Here is a 21,170-nt window from a genome sequence, read left to right on the forward strand (position 1 = left end):
CTCGCTCTGTCGCCCAGGCTGGAGTGCAGTGGTGCCATCTTGGCTCACTGCATCCTCTGCCTTCCAGGTTCAAGCAATTCTTGTGCTTCAACCTCCCAAGTAGCTGGGATTACAGGCCTGTACCACCAAACCTGGCTAATTTTTGTATTTTTTGTAGAAAGGAGGTTTCACCATGTTGTCCAGTTTGGTTTTGAACTCTTGGGATCAAGTGATCAGCCTTTCTTGGCCTCCCAAAGTGCTGGGATTACAGGCATGAGCCTCTGCACTGAGCCCTTCCTCATACTTATAAACTTTAAAAAAAATTATTGGCTGGGCATGGTGGCTCACGCCTGTAATCCCGGCACTTTGGGAGGCTGAGGCAGGCAGATCATGAGGTCAGGAGATCGAGACCATCCTGCCTAACACAGTGAAACCCTGTCTCTACTAAAAATACAAAAAATTAGCCAGGCGTGGTGGCACGTGACTGTAATCCCAGCTACTCAGGAGGCTGAGGCAGGAGAATCACTTGAACCCGGGAGGTGAAGGTTGCAGTGAGCCAAGATTGCGCCCCTGCCCTCCAGCCTGGGCAACAGAGCGAGACGCCATCTCAAAAAAAAAAAAAAAAAAAAAATTACTAATTTATTATTTTTTAGTGTTGAGGTTTCTGTCACCTAGGCTGGAGTGCATTGGTGCAATCAGCCCACTGCAGCCTTCAACTCCAGGGTTCAAGTTACTTTCCTGCCTCAACCTCCCGAGTGGCGCTGGGACTAGAGGCGTGAGCCACTGTGCCTGGCCCCAGTGTTTTTTTTTTTTTGAGACAAGAGTCTCGCTCTGTTGCCCATGCTGGAGTACAGTTGTGCTGCAGTCTTGGCTCACTGCAACCTTCTCCTGGGTTCAAGTGATTCTCCGGATTCAGCCTCCTGAGTAGCTGGGACCACAGGTGTGTGCCACCATGCCTGGCTAATTTTTTGTATGTTTAATAGAGACAGGGTTTCAGCGTGTTAGCCAGGATGGTCTTGATCTCCTGACCTCGTGATCTACCTGTCTCAGCCTCCCAAAGTGCTGGGATTACAGGCGTGAGCCACCGCTCCTGGCCTGGCCCTGACTTTTTAAACATACATGGGATTATAATTCCTACTGCTCTACAACCTGCATTTTTCTTTTCTTTTCTTTTTTTTTTTTTGAGATGGAGTTTTGCTCTTGATGCCCAGGCTAGAATGCAATGGCATGATCTTGGGTCACTGCAACCACCCAGGTTCAAGCGATTCTCCTGCCTCAGCCTCCCGAGTAGCTGGGATTACAGGTGCCTACCACCACGCCTGGCTAATTTTGTATTTTTAGTAGAGACAGGGTTTCTCCATGTTGGTTAGGCTGGTCTCAAACTCCTGACCTCAGGTGATCCGCCTGCCTCTGCCTCCCAGAGTGCTGGGATTACAGGCGTGAGCCACTGCGCCCAGCCCGCATTTTATTTTTTATTTCTACACTCCTGGTAACTCGCAGAACATTCAGTGGATTTTTGAATGCTGAGTCTGCATATTCTTTCTCTTAGTCTTGTCTAGACGATATTTCCCATTATATTTCACTGTATGTTGTGTGAATAGAAACTTGTTTTTTCAGTATCCTGAGCCCGAATTAGCCAAATAGAAATGACTTTTGTTTTATTTTTTTAATTTTAATTTTAATTTTTTTTTTTTTTTGAGACAGTGGCGCTCTTGTTGCCCAGGCTGGAGTGTGTTGGTGCGATCTTGGCTCACTGCAACCTCTGCCTCCTGGGTTCCAGCAATTCTCCTGCTTCAGCCTCCTAAGTAGCGGGGATTACAGGCGCATGCCACCACTCCTGGCTAATTTTTTTAATTTTTAGTAGAGATGGGGTTTTGCTGTGTTGGCCAGGCTGGTCTCGAACTCTTGGTCTCAAGCGATCCGCCCACCTCGGTGTCCCAAAGTACTAGAATTACAGGCATGAGCCACTGTGCCCAGCCAGAAATGACTTTTAGATTGCCTACCCTCTGGAACTGTCTGACCCTGTTCTTCAGCAGGAGTTACCGTAATAAGTCTGATCGTTTCCTGAGTAGCAAATGGAGCAGAAGAACTTCATGCCATGCAGGGAAAACTTCCCATATGATAGACGTTTTAATGCAGCTTTGAAAGAAAAGAAGGGATGTAAATTAATCAATAACCAAGACTTTTTCTGTCTTGTAGCTGGAAAAGGATTTTGGTCTGAGATGCTGGGCGTGGGGGACTTCTATTACGAACTAGGTGTCCAAATTATCGAAGTGTGCCTGGCGCTGAAGCATCGGAATGGAGGTGAGGGTGGCTAGGTCCTGTGAACTGGACTCTGGACTTCTCTGAGAGGGAGAAAACCGTAAAAGATTATCGTTTCCGTCCTGCAGTCTACAGGCCTCTAAGGACTTGAGAGACATCTTAGCTGTTTCATGCAGTTGAATCCATGGCAAGTCTCCATGGCCAGGGGTAAATAGAATTACCTGAACGATTGTCTCTGTTCTCCAAAGATCTTTGGCGAGGAAGGTCTAGTCCCTACTCAGTACAGAAAATAGTAGGGAGGTAGGAAATAGGCCTTTTCCCCTGATGTCTGATGTGTCTGGAGTGATTTTCTCATTAGTAACTATAGTCCTGCACTGTCTCTCTGACGTATGGGAATGCCAACTGAGTCTCTGTGTTCCCTAAAATTTGACCTTAAAATTTGTCATTTGGTGATGCCATTTTTCTTAGTAAGCACATTAAATGGTGTGGATTGAAATTGCAGAAAGAAAACTTAAAACCATTTACAAATCATCATCGACTATAAATAGACACGGCCTTGATGTCAAGAGGACATTTATAGTTTTTCAAAGATGACACTGCTTTTTTTAGATTTTCATGGCTCTCACTCTGTTTTTTTTTTTTTTTTTTTTTTTTTGAGGCGGAGTCTCGCTCTGTCGCCCAGACTGGAGTGCAGTGGCCGGATCTCAGCTCACTGCAAGCTCTGCCTCCCGGGTTTATGCCATTCTCCTGCCTCAGCCTCCGGAGTAGCTGGGACTACAGGCGCCTGCCACATCGCCCGGCTAGTTTTTGTATTTTTAGTAGAGACGGGGTTTCACCGTGTTAGCCAGGATGGTCTCGATCTCCTGACCTCGTGATCCGCCCGTCTCGGCCTCCCAAAGTGCTGGGATTACAGGCTTGAGCCACCGCGCCCGGCCTCTCTCACTCTGTTGACAGGCCTAGCAAGGTCTCAGAATCCATTTCTCATATTATGGCCAGTTATTTCATAAGAAGAGAGTTTTCTTTTTCTTTTTTTGAGATGGAGTTTCCCTTTTGTTGCCCAGGTTGGAGTGCACTGGTGCGATCTTGGCTTACCGCAACCTCTGCCTCCCAGGTTCACGTGATTTTCCTGCCTCAGCCTCCCTAGTAGCTGGGATTACAGGCATGCACTACCACACCTGGCTAATTTTGTATTTTTAGTAGAGATGGGGTTTCTCCATGTTGGTCAGGTTGGTCTCAAACTCCCAACCTCAGGTGATGCGCCCACCTCGGCCTCCCAAAGTGCTGGGATTACAGGCGCGAGCCACTGCGCCCGGCCAAGGAGAGAGTTAAAAAAAATTAGGAACTAGGATGTTACTTGCTATTCATAGGCCACTGGAATGTAATGGCTGTGGACTTATTTTAAAGCGGGTAATCTCTTTTTCTGATTTCTGTTCCCTGTCTCCAATAGGTCTGATAACTTTGGAGGAACTACATCAACAGGTGTTGAAGGGAAGGGGCAAGTTCGCCCAGGATGTCAGTCAGTAGGTCTTGTCTTTCAATCCCTTGGAGTGCAGAAAGAGGTCTTTAAAATTCAGATGGGGGCCGGGCGCGGTGGCTCACGCCTGTAATCCCAGCACTTTGGGAGGCTGAGGTAGGTGGATCGTGAGGTCAGGAGATCGAGACCATCCTGGCTAACACAGTGAAACCCCATCTCTACTAAAAATACAAAAAATTAGCCAGGCGTGCTGGCGGGCGCCTGTAGTCCCAGCTATTCAGGAGGCTGAGGCAGGAGAATGGTGTGAACCCAGGAGGCGGAGCTTGCAGTGAGCCGAGACCGCGCCACTGCACTCCAGCCTGGGCAACAGAGCGAGACTCCGTCTCAAAAGAAAAAAAAATAAAAAAATTCAGATAGAACTCTTTTCTCCCTATTCCTCATGTCTAGGCTAGCTTAGAAATCTGTATGATCTCCATATTGTACAGAAAAAAAAAAAAAATGAAACAAACAAAAAATAAGAGACAAGGTCTCACTGTTGCCCAGGCTGGAGTACAGTGGCACGATCATAGCTTACTGCTACCAAGATCGTTGCTTACCTGCAGCCTCAAGGAATCCTCCCACCTCAGCCTCCCAAGTAGTTGGGATTATAGGCGTGGGCCAGTACGCCTGGCTATTTTTAGAAAACAGAAAATATAGAGATATAAAAAGGGAAACAAAAACCATTATTTCTCAACTAAGAGATTACAACTGCTATATATTTTAATGTAGTTCCTTCCAAGCATTTTTTCATGTATTATTTTTTGACAAACTTGGGGCTATATATAGTTTTTGTTTTTCTTTGAGAAAGAGTCTTGCTGTCACCCAGACTGGGTGCAGTGGCCTGATCTTAGCTCACTGCAACCTCTGCCTTCTGGATTCAAGCAATTCTTGTGCCACAGCCTCCCCAGTAACTGGGATTACAAGGTGTGCACCACCATGCCCGGCTAATTTTTGTATTTTTAGTAGAGATGGGGTTTCACCATGTTGGCCAGGCTGGTTTTGAACTCCTGGCCTCAAGTGATCTGCCCGCCTCAGCTTCCCAAAATGCTGGGATTGCAGGTGTTAGACTGTATCCAAGGGCTGTATATAGTCTTGAGATTATTTGAGGCCAAGGAGACTAGAGTAGGTGCCTAGAAAGGCTGGGGAAGGAGGTGGTAGTGAGATGATGGAATATAAATTGATCTAGTTCACCAGCTTCTATGTGTGAGTCCAGTTTGAGAAAAGATAAAAGGCTGTTTTTGATGTAACTTCCAAGGAGTCAGCCTACTATGAGATCTTGAAGACCTAGAATATTCAAAGAAAAGTAACGAGGCTGGGTGCAGTAGCTTACACCTGTAATCCTAGCCCTTTGGGAGGCTGAGGTGGGAGGATTGCTTGAAGACAGGAGTTTGAGACCAGCTTGGGCAGTGTAGTGAGACCTTGTCTCTACAAAAAATAGTTGGATGTTGAGGCATGCACCCATAGTTCTAGGCTGCAGTGAGCTATGATTGCACCACTGCACTCCAGCCTGGGACACAGCAAGATGTCATCTCTACTTTTCTTTTTTTTTTGAAATGGAGTCTCGCTCTGTTGCCCATGCTGGAGCGCAGTGGCGCAATCTCAGCTCACTGCAACCTCTGCCTCCCCGGTTCAAGTGATTCTCCTGCCTCAGCCTCCCGAGTAGCTGGGATTACAGGCACCTGCCACCACGCCTTGCTAGTTCTTGTATTTTTAGTGGAGATGGGGTTTTACCATGTTGGCTAGGCTGGTCTCAAACTCTCAGCCTCCCAAAGTGCAGGGATTACAGGTGTAAGCCACCGCACCCAGCCAAGACCTCATCTCTTTAAAAAAAAAAAAAAGGAAAGTGATAACAAAAGATTACTAGCCATACTCATTGCAAATTCTCATGAAGAGAGGGTGAGCATTTGAAGCATTTCAGTTTGCTATTCTTGAGGGTTGGAGAATGCATTCCACTCTACCTAAAAGTGCCCTTTCCCTGGCTGCTTGGGTGATATATTTTTGAGCTTTGGCAGAGGTTTTAAACTCTGTGTGTGGGCTGGATATGTGATCTACACACTGTTTTGTAGGTTTTCTTCTTCTCTCATTTCAGTTAGAATCAGAAAACTTGGCAGTATTGGGCCTGAATTTCCACTTGGCAATAATCAGCTGGGTTGCCCCCTTTAAAATAGATAAGCATTCTGTAGTTTGCCACAGGTGACACTACCTCCTATTGCCTCTTCAGCTCACTCATTCACGTTTCCTGATGGGCATCTGCAGGTGTATCTTTGACCTCTGTCTGGGTGTTGGAATGAGTGGTTTGCTGAGCAGAGAGCCTGACTCCTATGATTGTCAAAGCATCACTTATTGCTCCTTGACCCTGTCTTTTTACTGACATAGTTGAGTGTTGTGCAGCCTTTTATTATTTTAGAAGCAGGGTCTTGCTCAGTCACCCAGGTTGGAGTACAGTGGTGCATGATCACAGCTCACTGCAGCCTTGAACTCCTGGGCTCAAGTGATCCTCCCACCTCAGCCTCCCGAGGACTATAGGCGATTGCCACCATGCCCTGCTAATTTTTTATTTTTTAGTAAAGACAAGGTCTTGCTGTGTTGCCCAGGCTGGTCTCTAACCCCTGGGCTCAAGCAGTCCTCACATGTGGGCATCCCAAGTGTTGGGATTATGGGTATGAGCCACTGCGCCTGGGAGTTGTGCAGTCTTTTAAATTTTCTGTCAGTGTCCTGCCTAGGGCAGAGCTGAAAGTGTGTTGTTAGGTCTGATCTGCCAAGGGGCGTTAAGCAACTCTTCCTCACCTCAGAGACGACCTGATTAGAGCCATCAAGAAACTAAAGGCACTTGGCACTGGCTTCGGCATCATTCCTGTGGGCGGCACTTACCTCATTCAGTCTGTTCCAGCTGAGCTCAATATGGATCACACCGTGGTGCTACAGCTGGCAGAGGTACGGGTGCACCTTCGAGTGTGTGTGTGTGTGCAAGGGACAGTCTGGGATGCAAGGCTGTCAGCAGTTCTGAGCTCCTGCTCCCCATTATGCAGGTCTTTTGCTGAGACTACCCAATGGATGAACTACTCAGGCCTGTTCTTGTTCAGCAGACATTTATTGAGCAGCTACAGTGCAAAGCACTGGGCCAGGCTGTGGGGCATATAAAGATAGGAATGATAAAATTCCTGCTCTCAAGGAGCTTACAGTCTAGTTAGGTAGACAGACATGCAGACAACTAACTAGATTTCTTTGGGTAGCCAGACTCTTCTATGTCTTTTGAAACTACTTTATGGATTCTTCAAAAACAGATTTTAAAAAATCTTGTTTGCCATGCCTCTGTCCCTCATCATGCCTTAAGCATATGCCATCTTCCCCCAAATCAAGTATTTAGGGTAGATATGTTCAGTTTTCTCTATTATTTTTGAGATGGAGTTTCACTCGTTGCCCAGGCCAAAGTGCAATCGCGCAATTTTGGCTCACTACGATCTAGGCCTCCTGGGCTCAAGTGATTCTCCTGCCTCAGCCTCCCAAGTAGCTGGGATTACAGGCATGTGCCACCACGCCCAGCTAATTTTGTATTTTTAGTAGAGATGAGGTTTCTCCATGTTGGCCAGGCTGGTTTCGAACTCCCGACCTCAGGTGATGTGCCCGCCTCGGCCTCCCAAAGTTCTGGGATTATAGGCGTGAGCCACCTCGCCTGGCCCAGTTTTCTTTATAATGTAAAACAGAACTAAGTAAGGGAGGGGCTTTTCTGTATTGGAGGATGAGTAGAATGAAGCAGGGCAAGGGCTGAATATTTAAATAATGGAGATTATTAGCAGTTTATGATTCTTCTTCCTATCAGTTAATTGTTCAGAATCTTCCCTTGTCATGCTCTAGAGTGCTTTGCAGAAGTCTAACTTAACATGTTAGTACAAGGGACCCACTTTTTTTTTGGAGGGTGGAGTCTCACTCTGTCGCCCAGGCTGGCACGCAGTGGTGCAATCTCTGGCTCACTGCAGCCTCCACCTCTCAGGTTCCAACTATTCTCCTGCTTCAGCCTCCCGAGTAGCTGGGATTACAGGCATGTGCCACCATGCCGGCTAATTTTTGTGTTTTTAGTAGAGATGGGGTTTCACCATGTTGGCAAAGCTGGTCTCGAACTCCTGACCTCAGGTGATCCCCCCACCTCAGCCTCCCAAAGTGCTAGGATCACAGGCATGAGCCACCGTGCCCGGCCCGGACTCCACTTTTAAGATTGAACCCACCAACCTACCTCTGTCATGCTGAAAGTCACTTGTCTCTCCCCGCTGGAACCTTTAAACATTTTCTGTGTTCTCTCATGCTTGACAGCTTTTCCTCCTGTCTGGATAAGTCTGTTGTTCCTGGGCAGGTCCTGGGTTCTAAGGGAAGGGGCACTCTTTAACTGATTCAATCCCCATTCCTCCTTCCTTCAGAAGAATGGCTACGTGACTGTCAGTGAGATCAAAGCCAGTCTTAAATGGGAGACCGAGCGAGCGCGGCAAGTGCTGGTATGCAACTTTGGAACAGTCCAGAAAAGACAGGCCCCAGTTGGGAGGATGTGGGTTCCACAAAGGCAGGCCCCAGTTGGGAGGATGTGGGTTTCACAGAGGCAGGAGCTTCAGGATTGCTTTGCTGGCCTTCTGCCTTGAAGGCTATTGCTGCCATGCTAGAAGGAAGCCCAGCACTTCTCTTTATGCTACCAAGAAGGTAGAACTCAGGAAGGCAGGTTCCTAACTCTGGTGTGCACACAATACCAGGCTGCCCCTGCTACTTGGGGAACTGACACTCTCTCTCCTGAACATGCTGAGCCTGGACTGGTCAGGAGATTAATGTAGTTTGTACTGAAAGTAACACTGTTAGCACAGTGATGGGAATTATTAACTATGTTAATTACATATCTGTAATTATCCACTAAGCATTATATTGCATAGTATATACTCTAGCTTTATACATACACATTTCGTGGTACTGATGAATGAATGAATGAATGAATGAGGGAGCAATGTAAGAATGTAAGAACTCTGGCTTCAGTACCTTTTTTCCTTATCCAAGCAATTCAACTGTCTAAACCTTCCATTTCATCTGTAAAATGGGGATAACGTATTTATCTACCTAATGATATTGTACAGAACCAATCCATTTTGAGCATATTTCCAGCTCTAGGAACTGAATCTATTCTTGCGTAAGTATGGTCAATTATGTTTGCTACCTGGTATAAGTTAACTCAAAGGTAGCTAAACAGTGATCTCTGTGTTGTTTCTGGGAAAATGGAGGCAGTGATTTGCTGAAGGCCATACAGCAAATATTTCTGTAGCCATGTGTTCTTTCCACTATATCCCACTATGCTAGGCTTTACCCCTCTTCCTCAGCAGCACAAGTTAAATGACTTCGTAGCATTTTTCACATTCAGGCAAAGGCCAAGGCCAAACAGCTCATTTAGTTGGTTGTGTAAATGTTTGAAGGCACTTTTTAGTTTGAAAACCTCACTGAAGGCAAAATAGGTTTGGGGGTTGCTTACCTACCCTTTGTCTACAGAACCTCCCTGTTCTCAAAATGCTCTTCTTCCCTTTTCCCTCCAGGAACACCTGCTGAAGGAAGGGTTGGCGTGGCTGGACTTACAGGCCCCAGGGGAGGCCCACTACTGGCTGCCAGCTCTCTTCACTGACCTCTACTCCCAGGAGATTACAGCTGAAGAGGCCAGAGAAGCCCTCCCCTGACTGCGTGTGGAACGGCACACAGCAGCAGGCAGGGAGGAGGAGGAGGGCAAATAAACCTGGGTAGTTTTGTTTATAAAAAAAAAAAAAATAGAAAAAAGTTCCAAGCTTTTCTTTCTTCCCCCATTCTTTTATTTTTGAAAAGTGCCTTCACATTGCATCTTTATTGGAGAAAACCTTGCTCATTCAGTAAGGATAATCTGATTAACACAGAAAACGGCAAGCACATATAAAATGATTTGTGCATGTCATCAAGTTCATGGAAGAGCTGGGCCTGGAATGCAGGTTGTTTCCTGGCCTGTTTAGTCTTTGTAGCTGTGAGACATAGATTACAGCCTATGCTAATTCAAACGTTTTTAATAAAATGTTCCTTATCTCAAACTAGCTGGTCCTAATGGACCAGTAAATACTATTCACTCTTTCAGCCTCTTCTGGCTTCCTCTGTAGAGGCTCTAGATTATGACAAAGTTAGCTGTGAGTGTGAAAGAAATAGAAGTCAATGTCCAATCGTGGCTAAATTGAAGGAAAGAAAACAATGGACTCTGAGGGGAATCAAAACAATAGTTAGGGAATGTTCTATTTTCTCAAATTCCCTACTAGCTTTCTCACCCTCCTGTACTAGATTGCCAGGTCCCTCTAGCCTCAGTAGTGGGAAAGGGAGTCACTTACTGAACACCTACCCTGTCCCATTTTACATACAGCTCACTTAAATTTCACCAAGTAGGCAGCCTTCAGCATCACAGGTGATTGAATCAAAGTAATTTGCCAGGGGCTGCCAGCTTCAGCTGAGCCAAAGCTGGAGCCTAGGCCCATTAACCCGAGCCCATGCCTTCATGTATCACTGCACAGTACAGAATGGCAGCACATACTGTGTGTAGACATTTTTCTACACACATGGTCAGCCAAGAGTAAAAGCTTCTGCATCAGAAAGCAAGAATCTCCTACAGCAAGTAGAAGTGATGAGGGAAGAGGCCAGAGTTAAGGCTCCCAAAGTCGTTACGGTCTTAAGGCTAAGATCCTTAAAAAGTGCTACCGTACTGGAAATCTGAACTCAATGGTTTTTCCATACTGAGACCCTCACCTTAGCAGGATATAGCCTGGGCCCATCTCTACCTCTGCCTGTCCTTATAGTACATGCTCACTCCAAGTTCTGGAATAGGTCTTTGGAAGCCGCTGAAACTAAGATGTCACTGACTGCCAAAGCCTTAAATAAATGAACCCCATTTCCAATGAGAAAACTTGTCCTGCTCTCCCCACCCGGCCCCACCCTTCCACCATGTTTTGCAAGTCTTTGGCTTCCAGACAATTCACAGCACTTTCCTTCTCCCTAACAGTTACAGGCCTAGGTGAGGTGTAGTTACCAAGATGATCCCATGCCTCCTTTACACAAGCCCTCCCATGCCCACAGGCACTTCCTCCTTCTGCCAAAACAAACTTTTATTGCACCAAAAAGGAAAAAAAAAAAAAGAAAACTTCATTTATGTACAGTCAGATATAAAGACATCTCTTTGACTCCTGTGCATATATTTCCTCAACTCAAGATTAGGGCATAAAAGTCAGGCTGCTATGCCAGACATGCTCTGCCCTATGGCAGGGCCAAGGAGAGGATTGTCACTTGAAAGTGGGAACACTTAAATGGATGACAGACAACACTGGACCCACAGACCAAGGGCATTTTTCTAAGCCCTGGAGTAGCTCGAGGAATGGAAGAGGGAAATTGGAAGCAGGGTCCCTTTTCAATCTTCATGTGAAGAGACCCAGCCTCTTCATGGGTATCCAAGATAAACTTCCGTTCCCCAAGCCCACCAATCCCTGTCCAGTTCCTTTGCTTCCTGCCCTCCCAAGTAGGACATTCTCCTTTGTGCCCAGCCCCCCTGTGCACAGATCCTCCAAGGGGAGTCCCATGATCCACAAGCCAGAGACCTTCATAGCAGCGGGCAGGGCAGGTACACACTATCCTCTCCCTTATGCATGGTTAGACACTGACTGAGGCCCTGCATCACAAGAATTGCCAATACCCACTGGGAGCCATAACAATAAATCTGGAAGTATGGGGAGAACGTATCAAAAAGGGGAAGGATGGATTCCCTTGATGCCCAGGATTACAGGGCATCTAAAGCACATTTTTTTTCTGAGCCAACCAGCTAAAGGATCACTGCAGCTAAATACAGAGAAGCAACACAGCCAGGCAAACACCCATCAGAGTCAGTGACGAGCAGCTGGGGGCAGAGGGGAGGCGGAAGAAGGAGAAAGAAGGGGAGGAGCCTCCAGAGTCCCAGCCCCAATCCCCTCTGCCATTGGCTACCCTTGCTCCCCACAAATCCCTGGGGTTGAAGTGAGGACTACAGGCTGGGGTGAAAATACACAAGGACAGCCCAACAAAATACAAGGACTAGCATCAGTCTCCCACGTACTCCACCCTCAAAAGAAATACCCTCATTGTGACTAGTATTTATGAAAATCTGTAAGACTATTCTATGTAGTGGCTCTAATCCCATATACACAGCAGCTGCCTGTGCCGGGAACTTTTCAAATCAGTGATTGTGGGAACAAACAGTATTTTCAGCTTCTTACGGTGCCTATGCAGGCTTTACCAAGACCTTGGTTAAGTCCCAGTCACATTTACCTTCTGTCTTACATCTAGAAAAGGGTGAGGAAAGGGGGGAGGGGAGAAAGGTGCTCAGGTGCTAGGTAAAGCTTACTGATCAGCAGCCTAGACTCCACCACTGTTCCTTTTCTTTGGTCTGTCTAGAACAGTGACTATAAATTAGGAAAAACAAAATTATGCTGGCCTGTGGGAAATAATTGGGGAAGGCAGGCAGGGAGGAAAAGGGCATTGGGAAGCCCTGCTTCAAGACTGAAGACAGACAAATAGACAACCACCCAGACTGCTTAAGTGTCACAGAGAGCCCCCACCCCAAGCTCCCTTCCAGGTATCCCCATAAATCATTTGGGCACACTCCCTCTTGGAATTGCAATTTCCGTCTTCTACTTATCCCTAAGGAGCTGGCCCTGTGGAGAGGTGTGTTGGTTGTTTTGTTTTTGCCAGAGGCCCTCGCTCTAGGTGCTCCCGTAAAGGTACCTTGGCCCCTGATATGGGATGAACAGATGAACGTCGCCCCAGATGCTCCAGTGCCAAGAAGGTCAGACCGGGAACAGGCCCCCCACTCCCACACCCTGGGATCCGAGCTTGCTTGGTTCTCGCCATCTTGCAGGATGACTTCGAGTCTGGAGGGAGATACACAGTGCCTCTCCATCCCTGGGGTGGGGGGAAGGAATTCTGCTGGGACTCTTGAGTTGGGGGGAAAGGGGAGATGGGAGCAGGGTCTAAACCCTCAGGCTCCCATGAAGGTCTGTCTCTGTCCCAGATGAGCTGCTATCAGAGTCCATTTCTGCATTCTCATTATGGAGCCTCTCCAGCACTTTCTGACGAATCAGTCCCAGGCGCATCAAGAGGGACTGGTAGTCAAAGTGGCCCCGCTTCTCTCCAAAAGGGTCCTATGGGGGAAGGAGACAAGGGGATAGAAGATTCAAGTCTGGGTGGCTGATCCTAGAGAAAGCAGCTTCAGGTTCATGTGAAATGCAAGCTCAACTTCTGAGCCACGGGAGCAGGAAGGCCTAACAGCATAGGCAGTCCCAAACAGCAGGCAAAATAACCTTTGCTTAAAAATATTTTTGACACCTAGGCCAGGCGCAGCGGCTCATGCCTGTAATGCCAGCACTTTGGGAGGCCAAGGAGGGCAGATTCCGAGGCTGGCAGTTTGAGACCAGCCTGAATAACAAGGTGAAACCCCGTCTCTACTAAAAATACAAAATTAGCCGGGCATGGTGATGCATGCCTGTAATCCCAGCTACTTGGGAGGCTGAGGCAGGAGGATCACTTGAACCTGGGAGGCGGAGGTTGCAGTGAGCTGAGATCGAGACCGCACCATTACACTCCAGCCTGGGCAACAAGAGTGAAACTGTCTCCAAAAAAAAAAAAAAAAAGACACCCTTACTGCCCCAAATAGGTGTAGCTTGGGCTAGAGTGAATATGTATTGGTATTCCTCAAAAGCAAACCAATATCCGGAAGAAGGGACAGTAAGGGTGAGATAGATAGGGAAGAGAAATTCAAGACCAGAATTATAATTACTAAGTATACCTATGTTTTTAATTAACCTCATAAAAACCACAGAAAGTAAAAGTTGCCCTTTATTCTCTGTACTCAAAAAAGGCAATTTGCTTTTCTAAGGTCACAGGCAGGTCTGACTCAAGAGTTCTGACTTTCAGATAAGCACCTGTACTCCTCCCCAGGGACTCGTCACTCCATTCCTGTCCAGGTTTCTGGGCACTGCTCCAGGGCCACCTAGCCTTGATCTTAGTCCTTCTCATTCTAGATCAAAGATCCCTAAACATTTTACAGAAAGGTTCAATTGTCCCCAAAGTCTCAAAAACAACTAGTTGAGTGGATGGTATAAAAAAGAGTTTAAAATACTATATAGGGACTTAAGCAGCAAAGTAGTGCAACAGCCCCCAAAAGGTACACAACTTTCCCTCTCACATTGTTTGTCTCTCACAAAAACTCCTTCCACACTTCTGCCCACACATTACCCTCATCCTGAGTGGGATGGCAGTGGGTGCTAGTCACAGTCACTGGGACTACAGCCTGCACTTCTCATTCATGAAAGTTAACTCCCTCATGACTGAGCTCCACATTTATCTATGGAGCTGTCAATTCTACAAATCTTCTTTTATCCGTGGCTCCAACTCCTCTAATTCTCCTTCTGCCCAGATGCTGTCCTCCTTCCCATCCCTCATCACCAGTTGTTTTTCCTTTACACACTGATATCGCTAATGCTGTTGGATACCAGCAATTAGAATTCCTGATGGGGAACAAACTAGGACATATGTCATTGATATACTCTCAAAAAGGCTTTAGGAGACAACTTAGCCCTAAGCCAGCCCTGCCCTTTGTGCTTAAATGAGACAGGTGGGTGGAAAGTCCTTGAAGGAAGGAAGGGAAAACTACCATTTATAAGTAGCACTGGAGAGAATAAGTCATCTCCTCCTACTGCTGTTGGTGTTGGGTGGGTGAATAGACATAGTACGAGAGCTGGAGAGAGCCTTAAGAAATCTTAAGTCAATTATCCAAGTCACTCATTTTTTTTTTTTTTTTTGAGGTGGAGTCTGGCTCTGTTGCCAAGGCTGGAGTGCAACAACCTGATCTCGGCTCACTGCAACCTCCGCTTCCTGGGTTCAAGCAATTCTTGTGCCTCAGCCTCCCAAGTAGCTGGGATTACAGGCATGAACCACCACATCTGGCTTATTCTATTTTTAGTAGAGGCAGGATTTTACCATGTTGGCCAGGCTGGTCTCAAACTCTTGACCTCAGGTGATCTGTCTGCCTCGGCCTACCAAAGTACTGGGATTACAGGTGTGAGCCACTGTGCCGGGCCCCACAAGTCTCCCATTTCTAAGCAAGACCACCAGTAAGATGATCCAAACACACAGAACTGATTCTCCAGGACAGGAGAATTCTCATCTTCTTATCAACCAGGTGGTAAAGTTTACATTAGTCTACCAATAATGTTTTTTTGTTGTTGTTATTGTTTTTTCTGGAGACAGAAATCTTGTCCTGCTGCCCAGGCTAGAGTGCAGCAGTGCAATCTCAGTTTACTGCAACCTCTGCCTCCCAGGTTTAAGCATTTCTCATCCCTCAGCTTCCCAAGTAGCTGGCATTACAGGCATGAGCCATCAAGACTGGGTAATTTTTGTCTTTTTAGTAGAGATGGGGTTTCACCATGTTGGCCAGGCTGGTCTTGGACTACTGGCCTCGAGAGATCTGCCCACCTTTGCCTCCCAAAGTGCTGAGAGTACAGGCATGAGCCACTGCACCTGTCTATCTACAATTTGGTCAATGATAGCCTCCTTCCTTAAAACAAGCCCAAATTATGAGTTCTTATTGGAAGCAAAAGCACACTTTTGCCAGTAGAGGCAAATGAACAATGGCCAGTGGTAGGGCTTCTACAATTAGCAGCAGGGGCTGTATTACCTGCATAGTTTGGCCTTGAAGGTGCAGGCGATCTTTGCAGGCCACCTCATAGAAGTCATAATACTCCAGAAAGGACTTTTCCATCACCCCTCTGGAAAACAAGCATAAAAGTTAAGTCAGAAACCTAGGGGTACAGGTCACCCCTTCCTCACCTAACCTTTTTTTTTCCCCCCCAGATGGAGTCTTGCTCTGTCACCCAGGCTGGAGTGCAGTGGCGCAATCTCAGCTCCCTATGACCTCTGCCTCTCGCGTTCATGCAATTCTCCTGCCTCAGCCTCCTGAGTAGCAGGGATTACAGACATGTGCCACCACGCCTGGCTAATTTTTGTTTTTAGTAGAGATGGGGTTTCACCATGTTGGTCAGGCTGGTCAGGAACTCCTGACCTCAAGTGATCCGCCTGCGTTGCCTCCCAAAGTGCTGGGATTACAGGTGTGAACCACGATGCCTGGCCTCCTTAACTAACTTTAATGCCAAATTAAACACCTACTATTCCCAAGTCCAAATCTGTTTTCTACAAAGATCTTTTTATTTTATTTTTTAAGTTTTTTGAGACTGAGTCTTGCTCTTTTGCCCAGGCTGGAGTGCAGTGGCACAATCTTGGCTCACTGCAACCTCCACCTCCCGGGTTCAAGTGATTCTCACACCTCAACCTCCTGAGTAGCTGGGATTACAGGTGCGTGCCAACACACCCAGGTAATTTTTGTATTTTTAGTAAAGATGGGGTTTCAGCATGTTGGTCAGGCTGGGGTTGAACTTCTGATCTCGTGATCTGCCCTCCTTGGCCAGCCAAAGTGCTAGGATTACAGGCGTGAGTCACCGTGCCCCGCCTCTACAAGGATCTTTAAATGTAAAATGGAAAACGGAACATCTAATTGCCCGTGGTTGACTTCCCCGACACGTTGGGAATTATAAGACTGACTGTAAATATTCACCCTTTGTTTTCTTTTGGAGGCAGAGTCTTGCTGTTACCCAGGCTGGAGTGCAGTGGTGTGATCACAGCTCACTGCAGTCTCAACCTCCTAGGCTCAAGCAATCCTCCCACCTCAGCCTCCTGAGTGCCTGTGACTACAGGAGCATGCCATCACACCTGGCTAATTTTTAAATTTTTGTAGAGATGGGGTCTCCCTATGTTGCCCAGGATGGTCTCAAACTCCTGGGCTCAAGTGATCCTCCCGCCTCAGCCTCCCAAAGCACTAGGATTATATGTGTGAGCCACCACCAGGCCAGTACTCACCATTTGAATCCCAACTTCAACTCATGAATTGCTTCACCTCAATTGTTTTTCATCGGCCATCCCTAATCGCAAACCTTACTCAAAATTCTCCTAGAAGTTTATCTATCTTTTTTTTTTGAGACGGAGTCTCGCTCTGTCACCCAGGCTGGAGTGCAGTGGCCAGATCTCAGCTCACTGCAAGCTCCGCCTCCCGGGTTTACGCCATTCTCCTGCCTCAGCCTCCGGGTAGCTGGGACTACAGGCGCCAGCCACCGCGCCCGGCTAGATTTTTGTATTTTTTTAGTAGAGATGGGGTTTCACCGTGTTAGCCAGGATGGAGAAGTTTATCTATCTAACCCTGACATTGCTCATCCAGTTTTGGCATTTAAAAATAAACTTCAGGCCGGGCACGGTGGCTCAAGCCTGTAATCCCAGCACTTTGGGAGGCCGAGACGGGTGGATCACGAGGTCAGGAGATCGAGACCATCCTGGCTAACACGGTGAAACCCCATCTCTACTAAAAAACACAAAAAACTAGCCAGGCGAGGTGGTGGGCACCTGTAGTCCCAGGTACTCAGGAGGCTGAGGCAGGAGAATGGCGTAAACCCTGGAGGCGGAGCTTGCAGTGAGCTGAGATCTGGCCACTGCACTCCAGCCTGGGCGACAGAGCGAGACTCCGTCTCAAAAAAAATAAAAAAAAAATAATAAAAATAAACTTGAGCACTAAGAAATGAGTTTATTATGAAGTGCTCTACACATTTGGCTGGAAAAAAGTACATCCAAGCCTTCATCAAACTGGAAACTCCCTGAGGGTGTGGACTGCCTCTTCCAAAGGCTTGGCGTTCTCCAACAGAGTAGCTCTCTGAACTTCCTCTTGGGTAACCCTCAGCCACTTGTTCTTTAAAAGCAGGAACCACATCTTTCCTTCTTCTCTATCTCCCTCTGGTGCCCAACACTGTCTCTGCCCCAAAGTTCCTCAAAGGTGCCAACTACCCAAGTGCCCCAAAAGAATAATACCAAGCAAGCCCTCTTGACACATACCGTAGGGGTTCAGGACAGGGACACTTTCCTTCCATCATGTCACAGACTGCAACTCTGATGGTCTCATGCCGGATACATTCATTATAGTTTTTGCTGTCTCCTGGATGTCTCTCCTGTAATGTAACAGATGCCAGAGTATCCCAAAATTTAAGCAAAAAGAAAGCCAATGGGAAGAGACTTCAAGATTAGTATGGGGTATGTAAGCCAGTCATACAAACTAAAAAGATACCTTTCCCACTGTATGGCAGATCCATGAAGAGCAACCACACCTTTATTTTTGACACCATTCACCCCCACCACCCTCCAAATATACCATCAGGTTGCAGGTCATTTGGCCTATAACCAGCAAACTAGATCCACATTATTTTCCTGAATGTGAAGTGAAAGGCCTATCAAGTAAAGATTACAAGGGAAATAACCAAACATAAGAATGATGGTAGGGTTGCTAAGCCTTGTGGCATGCACCAGTAGTCCCAGCTACTCAGGAAGCCGAGGTGTGAGGATCACTTGAGCCCAGGAGTTTGGGTCCAGCCTAGACAACAAAGTAAGATCCTGTTTTTTCAGTTTTTCTTTTTGGAGACAGGGTCTTTGCAGTTGCCCAGGCTGCAATGCAGTGGCACAATCATAGCTAACTGCAGCCTTGACCTCCTGGGCTCTAGCAATCCTCCCACTTCGGCCTCCTGAGTAGCTGGGACTAAAGACATTAGGCACCACGGCAGGTCCCAAGTTTTTATTTTTTATTATTTATTTGTTTTTTGAGTTTTGCTTGTCACCCAGGTTGGAGTGCAATGGCACGATCTCAGCTCACTGCAACCTCCGCCTCCTGGGTTCCAACAATTTTCCTGTCTCAGCTTTCCAAGTAGCTGGGATTGTAGGTGCCCGCCACCACGCCCTGCTAATTTTTGTATTTTTTAGTAGAGACGGGGTTTCACCATGTTGGCCAGGCTGGTCCTGAACGCCTGACCTCAGGTAATCCACCCGCCTCAGCCTCCCAAAGCGCTGGGATTACAGGTATGAGCCACTGCACCCGGCTTATTTGTCTTTTATTTAAAAAATTTTGGCCGGGCGCGGTGGCTCAAGCCTGTAGTCCCAGCACTTTGGGAGGCCGAGATGGGCGGATCACAAGGTCGGGAGATCGAGACCATCCTGGCTAACACGATGAAACCCCGTCTCTACTAAAAAATACAAAAAACTAGCCAGGCGAGGTGGCGGCGCCTGTAGTCCCAGCTACCCGGGAGGCTGAGGCAGGAGAATGGCGTGAACCCGGGAGGCGGAGCTTGCAGGGAGCTGAGATCCGGCCACAGCACTCCAGCCTGGGTGACAGAGCGAGACTCTGTCTCAAAAAAAAAAAAAAAAAAAAAAAAAATTTTTTTTTAAGAGGCGGGCTCTTGCTTTGTCGTCCAGGCTGGAAAGTGGTGGCATGATCAGAGGTTACTGCTGCCTTGAATTCCTGGGCTCAAGCGATGCTCCTCTCCTCAGCTTCCCAAGTAGCTGGGACTCAAGGTGCATGTCATAATGCCCAGCTATTTTTTTTTTTTTTTTAATTTTTTCGGTAGAGACAAGGTCTCACTAGGTTGCCCAGGCTGGGAAACACTTGTCTTTTTAGGGGCAGAAAAAAAAAGAAAGAAAGAATGATGGTGGGACAAAAAGGTATAAATGAAGTAAAGAGTCTCAGTGTGGAAAACCTTTAGGCATCAACAAGTAAAGGATGCTTCCTGGTTAACCCCTTTACCTGTTATATGTCTCTAGGGTCCCACCATCATTGAACCAATTATTATAAATCAGAAGTAGGGCTGGGCCCGATGGCTCATGCCTGTACTTCCGACACTTTGGGAAGCCGATGCAGGTGGATTGCTTGAGTTCAGAAGTTCAGGATCAGCATCGGCAACATGGTGAGATCCCGTCTCTATAAAAAATACAAAAATTAGCTGGGCATTGGTGGTGTGCACCTGTCATCCCAGCTACTCGGGAGGCTGAGGCAAGAGGATGGCTAGAGCCCAGGAGTTTGAGGCTTCAGTGAGCTATGACTGTGCCACTGTACTCCAGCCTGGGTGACAGAGCAAGACTTTGTCTCAAAGAAATAGTAAAATTAGAAATAACTCTATCAGAAGCAGAACTTAAAACTTTAAAAAGATAAACTTCAACTTTGGTCTAGAAAGCCAATATAAACAGGGTCTCACTATGGTGTGAATGGAAGGGGAGTACAGCCTCCTCTTCTTTACTTTTTCCTGTGCTCTTCTCCTCTTACCACCAACCCCAGTCAATTAGAGCCGTGGCCTCTGATAAAAGCAGCTGATGGGCCAGGCGCGGTAGCTCACACCTGTAATCCCAGCACTTTGGGAGGCCAAGATAGGTGGATCACGAGGTCAGGAGTTGGAGACCAGCCTGGCCAAAATAGTGAAACGCCGTCTCTACTAAAAATATAAAAATTAAGGCCGGGCGCGGTGGCTTAAGCCTGTAATCCCAGCACTTTGGGAGGCCGAGACGGGCGAATCATGAGGTCAGGAGTTTGAGACCATCCTGGCTAACACGGTGAAACCCCGTCTCTACTAAAAAATACAAAAAACTAGCCGGGCGTGGTGGCGGGCGCCTGTAGTCCCAGCTACTCAGGAGGCTGAGGCAGGAGAATGGCGTGAACCCAGGAGGCGGAGCTTGCAGTGAGCTGAGATCTGGCCACTGCATTCCAGCCTGGGCGACAGAGCAAGACTCCGTCTCAAAAAAATAAAAATAAAAATAAAAAAATAAAAATAAAAATTAGCTGGGTGTGGTGGTGCATGCTTGTAAATAAATAAATAAAATAAAAAATAAAATAAAAACAACTGCAAGTCACTGTAGAAGTAAAAAATAAAAAACACAAGGCTGGGCATGGTGGCTCACACCTGTAATCCCAGCACTTTGGGAGGCTGACGTGGGCAGACTGCTTGAGGCCAGGAGTTCAAGACAAGCCTGGCCAACATGGCGAAACCCCATCTCTACTACAAATACAAAAATCAGCCAGGCGTTGTGGTGTGTGCCTGTAATCCCAGCTACTTTAGGAAGGCTGAGGCACTACAATCGCTTGAACCTGGGAGGCAGAGGTTGCACTGAGCTGAGATCACACCACTGCACTAAAGCCTGGGTGACAGAATGAGAGTCTGCTACCAAAAAAAAAAAAAAAAAAAAAAAAAAGACAAGACCTACAAATCAGCTCCTGCTAATGAGGTCTATTTCAATTAGAATCTCCTCCTGAAATGACAGTTTGGAGAAAGGATGGATTAGGGAATAATTTTAGTTAACTTTTGAAGCCAGACTCGGTGGTTCATGCCTGTGATCCCACCACTTTGTGACGCTGAGGCAGGCTGATCACCTAAGGTCAGGAGTTCGAGACTAGCCCGGCCAACATGGTGAAATGCCATTTCTACTAAAAATACAAAAATTAGCCAGGCGTGGTGGTGTG

At 47.0% G+C, this 21,170-nt stretch overlaps 2 protein-coding genes across 4 annotated transcripts in view; one reads left to right on the plus strand and one right to left on the minus strand.

Annotated features, from left to right (window-relative positions):
• SNF8 (SNF8 subunit of ESCRT-II) overlaps positions 1-11,702 on the plus strand; it is a 17,717-nt gene extending 6,015 nt beyond the window's left edge. The window contains exons 4-8 of one of the 3 annotated variants that reach the window (XM_023204384.2): positions 2,179-2,283; positions 3,689-3,761; positions 6,547-6,688; positions 8,167-8,241; positions 9,313-9,571. In XM_023204384.2, the coding sequence (XP_023060152.1) occupies positions 2,179-2,283; positions 3,689-3,761; positions 6,547-6,688; positions 8,167-8,241; positions 9,313-9,450 (533 nt within the window). In that variant the 3' untranslated portion in view covers positions 9,451-9,571. Of the gene's footprint in view, positions 1-2,178; positions 2,284-3,688; positions 3,762-6,546; positions 6,689-8,166; positions 8,242-9,312 lie in introns of all 3 variants that reach the window. The other 2 variants (XM_023204385.2, XM_023204386.2) reach the window with 2 other exon arrangements.
• The window catches only part of UBE2Z (ubiquitin conjugating enzyme E2 Z), a 20,314-nt gene continuing 10,010 nt past the window's right edge, over positions 10,867-21,170 (minus strand). The window contains exons 5-7 of the mRNA XM_023204383.3: positions 17,735-17,847; positions 15,480-15,570; positions 10,867-12,945 (exon numbers count right to left, since the gene is read on the minus strand). Coding sequence (XP_023060151.1) covers positions 12,775-12,945; positions 15,480-15,570; positions 17,735-17,847 — 375 coding nt within the window. The 3' untranslated portion in view covers positions 10,867-12,774. The remainder of the gene's footprint in view (positions 12,946-15,479; positions 15,571-17,734; positions 17,848-21,170) is intronic.

The sequence above is a fragment of the Piliocolobus tephrosceles genome, chromosome 16 (assembly GCF_002776525.5).
Source record: "Piliocolobus tephrosceles isolate RC106 chromosome 16, ASM277652v3, whole genome shotgun sequence".
In the NCBI taxonomy this organism is placed as follows: Eukaryota; Metazoa; Chordata; class Mammalia; order Primates; family Cercopithecidae; genus Piliocolobus; species Piliocolobus tephrosceles.